At 34.8% G+C, this 12,401-nt stretch overlaps 1 protein-coding gene across 4 annotated transcripts in view; it reads right to left on the bottom strand.

Moving 5' to 3' along the window:
- LOC118204865 (prolyl 4-hydroxylase subunit alpha-2-like) overlaps positions 1 to 12,401 on the bottom strand; it is a 202,132-nt gene that overhangs the window by 93,721 nt on the left and 96,010 nt on the right. For all 4 annotated transcript variants that reach the window (XM_085824969.1, XM_085824968.1, XM_085824971.1 and 1 more), the window contains exon 2: positions 5,828 to 5,992. In XM_085824969.1, coding sequence (XP_085681095.1) covers positions 5,828 to 5,991 — 164 coding nt within the window. In that variant the 5' untranslated portion in view covers position 5,992. The remainder of the gene's footprint in view (positions 1 to 5,827; positions 5,993 to 12,401) is intronic.

Below are 12,401 nucleotides of genomic sequence, written 5' to 3'. Positions count from 1 at the left end.
TCGAATGATAAATAATAAGAAAAACCATCCTTTGGAAAAGCAATGGAATTTAATTAATTTAATATTAATATGAGCAGAAAGATATAAATGGGCACTCTCAAAGTTCTCAAAGTAAAGTTTCCTAATCAAAAGTATTTTGATTAAGAAAAAAGTGATTGCTAATGGATTGTTTCCCGCGAACGGGCTGGCTGCATGGGTGTTTTCGTGGTTTTCCCCATGTGTAACGTGTGTACGAGCCAGTTTCTCTTAGAAAGTCCTCCACGAAGGCATTCCTCACCTTAGGCAGATAGCCCTAGTGCGCTTTGCCATAATTAAATACACCACACCACACCTAATGGATTGTTCTCAAGCATTCTGCAAAAGTTCATTTGTGAACTGTTTATAAAGTTTCTGAAAATTATTGGTCCGATGCTATACACGAAATCTGATTGCTCGGAGTGTTTTCCTTATATTAGAATTTATAAGAAATTCATGAAATTCATCTTTACGTTCTTCAGAAATTTTAGTATATGTTGTGTTGAGATTTGTTTCAGAAAGCCACTGGCAGATACTGTCCTCTTTCATCGCTCTCGAAACCAACAAAGTTATTCAAAATCTGCAAACCAAACTAAAATAATAATGGCAATAACAATAGGTTACTTTACTAATTTTAAATGTTTGGCTAAAATAAAAACTACTCGGCTTGATAACATGACATTACTTCGTGACATTTTTCAGTCACCTTGCAATTTTAAAAATTTAATTTCACCTTAGTATTTGGAGAATTTAGTTTAAAAAATTCACCCTATTTTCAAATAGGATGAATTATATCAAATTGGATTACCTACCATTAATATTTTGATTATATTTACCGAATTGTTGATTATAATTAACGATGTATTTTCCACGTTTTCGTATACAAACGGGCGAGATTTCGGAAATTCAATAACAATATCTGAATGATAACATTAACCGAGATTACATTAAGTGGAATCTACTGTATTTAATTATGGTAAAGCGAGAAAAAGTTATCTGGCTAAGGGGAAGGATGCCTTCGTGGAGAACTTTCTAATGAAAACTGCCTGTAAATCCAGTAAGTCCTAATATTTTCTGCTCGGAACCTCCTTACTTTCGTCGTTCCTAGATTCTAGTGCTTAGTGCTTCCTTCAAAGTTTTCAAAATTTTGACATCCCTTAATTTTGCTGAGCTTCTCTAAATTCTAAAAATTTCGTCGCTCCTGGATTTGCTGCTCAATGCCTCCTTCTGTGTTCTAAAAATTTTACTGCCCTTTAATTCTGGTACCTGGAACGACCGCACAGGTTTCACCGGCTCTAGCTACACGAGTTTTGGAATAGTTTTCATGCACGTAATTTAATTGCGTGCTATTTGGAATATATGCACATATACACTCTTCTGCAAAAAAATAAGCACCAAGAAGGACTTTTGCGATCGTGGCGAAATTTGGTATGCAAAAACATTTTGATCGAACATGCAAATGATCAAAGTTTCAAGGCAAATGAACAGGAATTGCGATCATAGCATTTTTAGTTCGCTATTCGCAAAGTATAAAACCAGTAACAGAGGCAAAAAATTTATCTTTTTTGTTGCTGCCATTGCAATTCCGTAAAGAAGCAACTAAAGATACCATTACGACGATATCGAAGAATTTACAGACAACTAAACGACTTCGAACGTGGTCGCATTGTAGGGCTGCGTGAAGCTGGGTGGTCATACCAAGCAATAGGCTGCCATCTGCAGCGTACAGACATTGCTGTGCAAAGATGTTGGCAACAATGGTTGCTAAAAGGAAAGTGCCGAAGAAATGAAGGCTCTGGAAGGCCAAGGAGCACAAATGCAGAAAAGATAGGATGATTGTTCGCCAGGCCCGAACCGCCCCAAAGGTATCATTGTCGACTTTTCAACGCACTACAGCCACGTCTACACCTTTCGTGGTACCGTCCACCATCTCATGGCGCTTGTTCTGAGGCTCACAGAGGCCTTTAAGACGTTTGCCTTTGATCCCACAACATCGGCGGAGTCGTCTGGAGTAGTGTTGCAGCCGATCATCATAGCTGCCATCAGATTGGCATCGTATAGTATTCAGCGATGAATCTCGCTTCACTCTTGAAGCAGATGACCACCGTGTTCGTTTCTAGAGAGGACGGAGCCAGCGATCCCAATCAGCCTTTGTTTTACAAAGACATACAGCCATAGCCCCTGGTGTGGGGCGCTATTTCTTATGGCAGCAGGTTTTCTTCAGTCATCCTCCCTACATCTTTAACAGCTCAACGATATGTTGATATCATCCTGCGGCCGGTTGCATTACTCATCATGGCACGTCATTCTGGAGTCATTTTCCAACAAGATAATTCCAGGCCACATACCGATCGCATATCTCTAGACTGACTCCGTGCGGTTGGTACTCTTCCTTGGCCAGCAAGATCACCATACCTTTCACCAATCGAGCATGTCTGGGGCATTGTAGGCCGCCAGTACCACAAAATATCACAGATCTGGAGCGACAACTGAGGAATGCCTGGCAGAATGTGTCGCAGGATGACATTAGGAACTTCTACCACTCCTTGCCCCGACGAATTCAAGCATGCATTGTCGCCAGGAGCTGTTCGACCAACTACTAATTTGAACACTCAATGGGTGAATGTGAGCCGTGAACAGGTACTATGGCCTTGATTTTTTAATCATTTTATTATCGGTGTATGAGCTATACATATATTCAATTTCATCAAAAACACCCATTTCCTTCATGGTGCTTCGATTTCCCCCCCTAAAAAAAGAGTGTATATATTAAAAGTAAATTGTTCTGTCGCAAAAATGAATGGTATGTTACTATTTTACCGTCAACCGTGAAAGTTGGCGAAGATCCCGCCTAACATTTCGGCGGATGTTCGAAGGAGCAGATCACTCTTTGCGTAATTAAAGGATTATAAATACGGCATTTCCCCCCCCTCTTTTTTTAAAAATTAATTTTATCATCCAAAAATAGAAAGCGGAAAATTATGTCAATAATTTAATTTTAACATTATAACAAATAAAATAGAGTCACGCGAATAGCATGGTAGCAAATGAAAAAGAGTCACGTAATGGATGAACTACAGTAACTATCACATTATTATTATTTTTTTTTTGAAAGAAACGTACATTTCAATAACAATACATAGTAATATTAACATTAAAATATCTATTCATTCCCTGTATCTTTAATCTTGCTCGTTTTTATTGCTGTCTCTGCTACTCGATAGGCCTCAAATCATCCTTAAATAATGACAGAAGGGAAAGCCGACTCGGCGAAATCGTAGACTCAGTGTCGTTTTGTGTTTGCTTCGCTCTGTGTCGGTTCTTCTATTAAGCTTGCAAAAAGGGCATCAGTTAGAAAAGAAAATTTCGGCGTAATTTTCGCAGATAATTTGCGACAATTTGACTTTGTTAATAAGTTGAAAAGGATGTTTACGTGAAAGGATCCATTTTAAAATTTTGGAAGCTCGTTTTCTGAACGCATTGAGGAAGGAGAAAATGATGCGAACATTTTTAGAATTTTTAAAACATGACGCTAAAATTCTGGGGAGGGGGGGAGTACGCGAGAAAATATGATAGTCCTTTATTTAATTAGATAATCAGCAACTACAAATGACGAATATAGCATACACAAAACTTATATTAATATAAACTCAGGCTTTCAAGGTGTAGAGTTCAGTAGATAAACTTCTGTATGAAAACTGGAGTAGCAGAAACTACACAAGAAAAGGGTTAAAGGACCCTTTATTAAATCCTTAAAATTTACAATGCGTCAACTCGACGCTAACAAACTTCGTCTCTGTTTGGACGGTAACTGAAAATCAACTAATGAAACTAGAAGTTGAAGATATTAACAAGTGATAGAGCTAACCTACAGGGCTCGGCGAGATCCTGTAACTTAAACCCCCTTCGAAAAAAGTGGCAGCAAGTAAATGTAATTAAGCCGGTTGAACCAGCAATAAGCGAACGTATCTAAGGCAGAAGTAGCGGTTATACCTTAACTCTTTTTCCTCCTACGGAAACTCGTCTTTTAAATACTTCCTTCAAAGTAGAAATTTGTATTCCTTTACGCGCGCTACAAAATTTAACTATTCTGGTACTAACAATTAGGGAAATGAAGGCTTATAAGAAAGTTTCAAACTTTAACTCGTTAGTTAAAATAAATATAAATCCCTACAAAATTATCTGACAAACGAAGTCTTTAAAACTTATTCTAGTCATTAGGGCAGCCAAAAATTCCTAATAGAATTTAAAAGAGAAACAAACCTCTCTTCTGCTTTATGAACTCGGTGCCAAAGGAATTCTGTTAAATATGAATCTAAGTCATCGAGCAGTGATCTTCTTTTATTACGTCATTAATGCCTTTTATTATTAACTTCCTTTTATTACGCCATTAATGATTCTACGGTCTTCGGGGATAGATAGGGTTGGCCATTTTGCATAAATATGCTGACACTTTTATACAAATTGACCGTTGTTCACCAGGCTATAACGTTACCCCAGCATTAAGACACAAGAAGTGCCCAGTAGCCTTATAAAGTTCAGTATATACCATGATTCATGCAGCCTTTGTCAATATTCCAAGATGCACGAGAAAGAAAACGAATTTTTTTAGTTACCTTTTTAACAGAAAACAAGCAGGATACTAAATAACTAATTTGGTTTATCTAATTTTCCATTTTTCATTCTAGGTATTTCTCCTCGAATAATTGTTTCAAAATCTTGAGATATATATACCAGATTTCAATGTAAATTTCATTCATATTTATTTTTTCTGAATTAACCCCCCCTCCCCAAAGAAAAGTTCTCTGGTTTCACGAATGTTAGATTTCAACCTAACGCGTTCACGAGGAAGAAAAGTTTATGATTCAAAATTAAAAACGCAAGTATATAAATACATATATAAAGAAGAAAATATTTTTTTTTCTCTTCTTAAAAAAAATCTCATGTGGACCCCACATGACTTCCTTGAACGGCCTATTGGCCGTATAAGAACAATTTAATAAAATTATACATATTTTTTGTTGCACTTCACTTCATTTAAACTTATCCGCTGGAATTATTCTAACTTAATTAACCGATATCTCAAGGCAAGTTGAAAATGGCATCAAAAACTGAAAATTTTGAAATTAAATATTCTGGCCAATTTTTGTGGTAAAGGAATCAAACATTTTGTATTTTTATTTTTTCATAACGAGTATAAAGCTTTCCCAAATATAAATATAGGAACCTGGAGACCGCGTTATATATTTGTCCAAAATTATTATTTTTGTTTAATTTTACATCACCAAAACAAAACATTTTTATCATTTAAAACACTTCTGTAATTGTGAATACATGTCTCCGACGAACGTTAGCGAAAATTAAAACCGGGTGAGGTTGGCATACCTATGTACTTTTGGTACTGCAGCGGATTGCAATAAAAAAGAGAAATGCACAATCGAATGTCATAGCAATTGCACACACACAATTTCAATGTTCTACTGTTAATCGTTTTTGAGTTATGCGAGATATATAGATACGTACGCACAGCCGTTACGAAAAAAATCGATTTTGAATTCATTTCATAATCCGCTTTGTAACAAAGCGCCCTTATATTCTGTCCGTACGGACAGATGTTACGCAAAAACATCATTCAAATAGATTCGGGAGCAGTCAAATTCGATATTTTCCTTGAAATATGAAACCCGAAATTTTTCGCGATTACAATATTTGCTTTACCTCGTTCAAGAAAGAAAAAGTATTTGCTGTTGCCAACTCATAAAACTAAATTTCTTAGGAAGTAAGCAGATACGCATCTAAAAATGCTCATTACCTTTTAACCTGAGAAAGTTTCATTTCCGTCTTGTCTATGTAATCGTGCAACGTGGTCACAAGATGCCGCTCTAAGTGAAGAAGGTTTTGTAGATGGGCGGTGGACGAGAATATATCTGCTTGCACCATCGTCACCAGCAATGCTGCAAACACATACCGCATCATCCTGTAGAAAAAGAGTTGATAATTATATATACTGGATTATACAATCAAACACTCTAAAATTACAATTAAAAAAACACTTATAATCTGCAACTAAAAAAAACAATTTATAATTATACACTTGATTAATAAAATAATAAATATAATACACTTGATTAATAAATTGATTGATAATAAAAGAATGCTAATCTTTAGAAAAGGCGAAAGGAAAAAAGTGTGGACGCAGTCATCTGATCAATGTTCCTGTTTACAAACTGTTAAGTGTTGCCATACTTTTTTCTTTTTTTTTAAATTCGCTATCATTTACATTTGGGATGTAAACTGATTAAAACATCCGAATGATGATGATATCCAGATCTGCTCCGGATATCTTCACCTATAAAAATTGTTACTGCTTGGAGTTGTAAAAAATGTTCAAAATTTTCGATTCATTTTGTTCTGATATGTTCATCCACAAAACTTATACGAACTGTTAACAAAGAAAAATACTAACTTAGTATTTGAAAATATTAGGAAATATAAAATTGTTTAATTTAATTATTCTTTGTTTAGAAGCCTTGGATGGCAACGATTTGTAAAGCAATTTAAAATGGAATCCTAAACTTCAAAACTTTTATTCAGCAGAAACTGTTGAGATGTTATTTTTAGGTATTTAAAACTGTGAATTTTAAAATTCCAATAAAACAATCCATAGAATGTTATTATTTTGATAAAATTCTATGATCTGTATTTTGCGAACTCTTGATGTTAATTTTAAGATACTATCAGATGAATGAATTTTTAAGGTACGTGTTGCCAACTTTGATTAATGTTTACTTTAGTTATTATTTCCAGCGTTAGCAGTAACACAAATTTTGGTTAATTGGTTAATTAATCGAGACTTACTATGATTTGATTTGCATAAATGTTCTGGCACCTTATTCAAACTGACTACTGTTCGCATGGAACCTTTGTCAAGATGCCGGTACACGTCTTTGAAGATCAAGTGAATAGTCGCCGTCTTGAATAAAAGTGTCGGCAGTCTTAGGAAATTCAGCTTAAGCATAACAAATGCAACCTTCATCATGGTGCCGGGATGGTCAAGGTAATGTTATTATTTAGTTATGAGTCAAAGACATGCATAAAGGTGCCGGCACACTTATGATATTCAGTTTAGCACCTTGCCTTCCTTTAAGGTTGGTTTCTCTCTCAACGAATTTTCCATCATAAAGGTTCTGGTACCCTTATGAAGTTTAGTTCAAAACTTATAAAGCGAATTCCATCAAAGTGCCTTACGTTTTTGATGGTTTCGGTCTTGGAGAAATCTCTGCCATAAAGGTGCCAACACCCTTGCAAAGTTTAGAACTTCAACAAAACAAATTCTATCAAAGTGTCGTACCTGTATGAAGGTTTCGATCTTAGCGAAATTTTCATTATAAAGGTGCCGGCACCTTAACGCAGGCGAGCCGCTGTTTGCCAAGAATGCTTTGGCATAAAGGTGCAAGCATCATTATGAAGGCGGTACCAGTATCTTTATTTATTCAAGCTTTTGGCATTGATCACAACATTTTCTATGCTGTTTCTTGTTCAATTTATAAAATGCATTATATTTTTAGAGTTTTGAGAAGAAAGGGGGAAGAATAATCGTTTAGCACTGATGAAAAAGGTGTATAAGACAAAAAAAGTTGAGAACTACTGGTGTAGAAAATGCAGATAAATACCAAAACTTGAATAAATGAAATTTTTTATATTTATAAATTAAAACTCAATACGTAACATTAAATAAAATAAATAACATAATTATTTAACATGGCGTGTTCTTTTAAATCGCGTTATTTATTTTTGAAGGGCAGTTACAAGTGTAAAAAAAATATTTACAAGTGTCCATCACAAGTGATCGGATTCCCCCCTTGAAACTATGAAATTCATCCCTCTCCCGGGAAGAATTTCTGCCTGGTTGAGAACCTTGAGATAAATAGAGAGCATGGTGATTAATGTTTGCTATCGAACTTGTGACCTCAAATTTCTTTATCAGTCAGGGCTTAATTTCTAAAATTAGAAGTGCCGGAGCCCTATGGAAGACCGTCAGCAAAGAGGAACAAGAGTAAATAAATAAATAAGATGACTATTAAAACTCATTAATAATTTTAAAATTAAATAGTTGATTATTATCAAATTAATTATTAGCTATTTAATTAATGTTTATAAATTGTTATTTAATCTATAATTACTATATAATTAATTAATTATAATTTAATTGATAATTATTAGATAATTGATTATTATTTATTGAAATACTTAAAGTTTAAAGTAATTAAATTAAATGTAAAGAGATAAATTAAAATTTAATGAGCGATTTTTAATATAATTGTATTGCTAAAAATAAAATTTCTACTGAAATTGTTATTCAGTTACATAAATAAAGTGCCGCAGCCTTCTAATTTAGGGCTCCGGTGTGCTCCGGCTAGAATTATGATTTATTACAAAAACTAAGAAGCATCGGAGCCGGGAGCCGGTGAGCTCCGGCCCAATTTAAGCTCTGATCATCACAAAAATTAAAGCTGATGAAAATTAAGATAATACTAAAAAAGGGTGAAACAGAATGAGGGCGTGAGGGTATGAGTGGGTGGAAACAAAAAGTGAGGGAAATCTTGGTGAGATAGAACTTTCTCTTTGACCGCGGCTCTCAGATGATATAATTATAGCCATCAACTTTGTCTGTCTGTCTGTCAAGCGGATGTATGTTAGAGGTAAAATGAGTCCTGAATCTAACTTCTAAGGATGAATGTAAAGTTGCTGGTTACACTTTTCGCCCCCCCCCCCCGTATTCGGTTACATTAGAGGATGCTGTGGGAAGACGATGTATAGGACATGCTTGAGCAGTTTATCTCAGTATTTCACTTTTATTGTACCCGCTGTCACTTAACGAACATTTAAGAACGCAAATTTTCCTTCCTGCGAGGCTAACTAACCATCGATAACAATACACTAGATACGATGGCATGGCGAGAAATTTACGCGTTCCTAAACAAACTCCCCCAAATTTATTGCCCTTCTTAAAGGGAAAGGTTTCCGTATGTGAGTGAGGGAACTTTATTTGAACGTCTCATGTTCTCATGAGTTCGTATTTCTAGGGAAATAGAGTACTGAAAGGTCTGCTTATTGTTAAACTAAAACGTTAGGAGTTCTAATTTTTTTTCCTTGAAATTATGGTTCAGTTTTATAAAAAGAAGTACCGGAGCTCATCTTATTTAGGGCTCCGGTGCGCTCCGGCTAGAACTGCAATTTATCCTAAAAATTGAGAAGCACCGGAGCCGGGATCCGGTGGGCTCCGGCACAATTTAAGCTCTGAGTCTGCGAGACGAATTTAATTCAACCATTTAAAATGAACCATTTTAAATACCATTTTGAACCATCTTAATTACCTCTGACGAATGTAGCTGAAAAATTTAAAATGGTAACGCCCGAAGTACCGAAGTGTACTTTCACGTCAATGAGATCGCACGAAGCTTCCTAAGACTGTGCACTACAGTCGTCATTCTTGTAATGAGTTTTCACAATCAAAACTCGCTATTCCTTTTTCTATTTATAGCGCTCCAAGTATACTAAGCTGCAATGAAGCTGTGAAATGAACTCGTAGTGATAAAATACCAGTCTTGCCAGCTCAAACTTACATTTTTAAATCGAAGAGTTTACCTCTTGCAAGTATGTAAAAATATTTTGTGTTTTCTAAGATTCTTTTGGGCACATTAAATCCAGTGCTTTTGTTGGCTCAAACTAATGTATTCAAAATGTTAAAAAGCCTTACTTGCCAGAAAAAAAAAAAAAAAAAAAAAAAAAAATGTTTTATACACTGTTCTAATTATTCTGACTAATTTGCTCTAGAGTTCGATTATGTGTTAGAGTTCAATTCGATACCTAAATACACTGTTAAGTGAATCACTGACTGTTCAAGTAACTTTTGTGGATAGCCGTTAGGTTTAAGCATTTAACAGCACAGTAAGTTCTAAACATTTTGTCTGCCGAATTAATTGCACCAGTTTTGACTCCGGCCGCATTTTAAGACTGCCTGATTAGCTGTAACTAATTAAAGAATCCGCCACGACTGCCGCTGTCTTAACGTAATACCCAAATTTATCTCTAACGAATGTAACTGAACCATTTAAAATGGTAACTCCCGAAGCTCCAAGCAATATAGGAAAACCGGAACTATAAAATGGTGGCAAATGTTAAATCGTGATTGCAGATGTCAAGGAGAGCAGCATCCGTATTGAGGGTACAAATTTTATTTTTTTATCGGATGGGGTTGAAATTTTTCTCTCCCTCCCGTCTCTTCTTGAAGATGAGCCGCAGGAAATTGGGTTGTGGGAGGCCCCATAGACCCGTATATTGCCACGCTAGAAGAAAGTACCGTTAATAGAGTAACAGTAATTCTGTATTACTTTTACGGCAACTTTCACACGAAACAGGTCAAGCCCGGAAGGAATTTAGAGGCAAGCATAACATGCTTCTCACTTTCGGGCAAACACTGATGTTTCTTCTTGTCTCAGATAATCCAATTCTTCTTAATCGCTGTCAAAGCGCTCTTTTAACCATTTAGTAACTAGTTATTTAAAAAAAAAAAAAAAAAATACAGGACTCTTTTAATCAATCCGTAGATTACTTTTATTTATCAAAAATATTTTTGCGGAAAGTTCCTTTAATCATTGAGTGTTTAATTTTCTTTATCAAAATATTTTTTTTTTTTTTTTTTGTAGAAAACTCTTTTAATGATTCTGGGTGTTATTTTCCTTAATCAAAAATTTTATTGTCGAACACTCTTTGATCGTTCTGTGTGTTATTTTACTTTATCAAATTTTTCTTTATTGCGTATATGTGAAACACTGTTTGAATCATTCTGGGTGTTAGTTTCCTTTATCAATCGACACCTCGTTTGATCGTTTTGGGTGTTATTTTACTTCATTAAAAGTGTTTTTTTTTTTTTGGAACATTCTTTTAATCGTTTTATAATCATTCTAGATGTTAGTTTCCTTTATCAAAAATTTTAATTGTGGAACACTTTTTTGATCATTTTGCCTGATACTTTCCTTTTATAGTTTATTCCGCGTGTTTTCTTTTAAGAAAAAGTCCAACCAATTTTCCTTTTCAGTTTTGTAATTTAGCAATAAAAAAAATTTTTTTTTAAAGCTAGGGCTTGTGTAATTCTCAGTCCTGTTGATTGGGAAGCAATTAAAACTCGTTAATTTCACGCCTTCAAATCGAGGTTTTAGGCCAAAGAAACGAACACTTTTTTTTAACATGTATCAGGTCTCCTACGGAAATTAAATTTTTAATTTCTCTGCGCTTTTATGATCATAAGGTTTGGTTTGGCTTATTGGATTATGGCACCGGTTTTGACTCCGGCCGCATCTTAAGACTGCCTGATAAGTACGCTAGGGCTATTGCTTAAGGAGGAAATGCCTTTGTGGAATACTTTCTAAAGGGAAACTGGCTCTTATCCACGTTTAACATTGGGAAAACATGACGATAAGGAACTAGTTATCAAATTAAGTATGAGGGAGTGATTATTTTACGCATTTAATTAAATACTGCAATGTTACAAGTTTAATTCACCTTCTTTATTATTGTGAAATAAATGAAAGAAATATGCTATATGAGAAATATGTCTAATAAACCTTTCAGAAAATTAAGACCTCTAAATAACAACAAAATTCTTCCATAAAAATTAAAAAAAAAAAAAAAAAAATGTTCATTTAGTAAGAGAAATTTATAACAGCAGCAAATCATAGTAAGTATTATTTTTGTAGTGTTTTAAAATAAAACTGAGAGATAAGAATTATAACAGATTAAAAAACATGTTTAACGAACAGAATTATTTAACACAGCGTGTCTTCTAAATCGTGTTTTATTTCTGAAGGGCAGTTACAAGAGTATACAATAGCAAGCGGAAAGATGAGTTATAGGCTGATAACATACTAGTTTCAGAATAGAGTTTTGATTTGTCTGATTATAGCAAAACATGCGAGGGCTGTCTGCCTAAACAAAGGAAGGAATGCCTTCTTGGAGTTATATTCTAAGGAAAGCTAGTTCGCATCGATGCTGCACATGGAAACTCCCACGTAGCCAGCCTGTTCGCCGGAATTTGAACTCGAGTTGAACTATCAATGCTTTACTGGTCGGCCGCTAATGAGCCCTAGTTTAAGTAGTAAAATACTTGCAGGGGGTGATTACAGTGACTGTTCATTTGTTTTCTTTTTAAGGTAAGCAAGTTTTGTTTATGCATTATTATTAAAGCACGTACTTTGCTCCCCTCCCCCCTAAAAGAGATTTAAGAAACTTTTTTTTATTTTATAGACAACTGTCCTTTTTTATACGTTGCGCTTTAAGATTTTTTTTACATCAAATATTATCGCCATGTATTATAGTTAAAGACA

This window comes from Stegodyphus dumicola, chromosome 10, assembly GCF_044657685.1.
Source record: "Stegodyphus dumicola isolate Sdum_Otavi_A_Nest chromosome 10, ASM4465768v1".
Taxonomy (NCBI): Eukaryota; Metazoa; Arthropoda; class Arachnida; order Araneae; family Eresidae; genus Stegodyphus; species Stegodyphus dumicola.
This window is presented reverse-complemented; position numbering and strand designations above follow the sequence as displayed.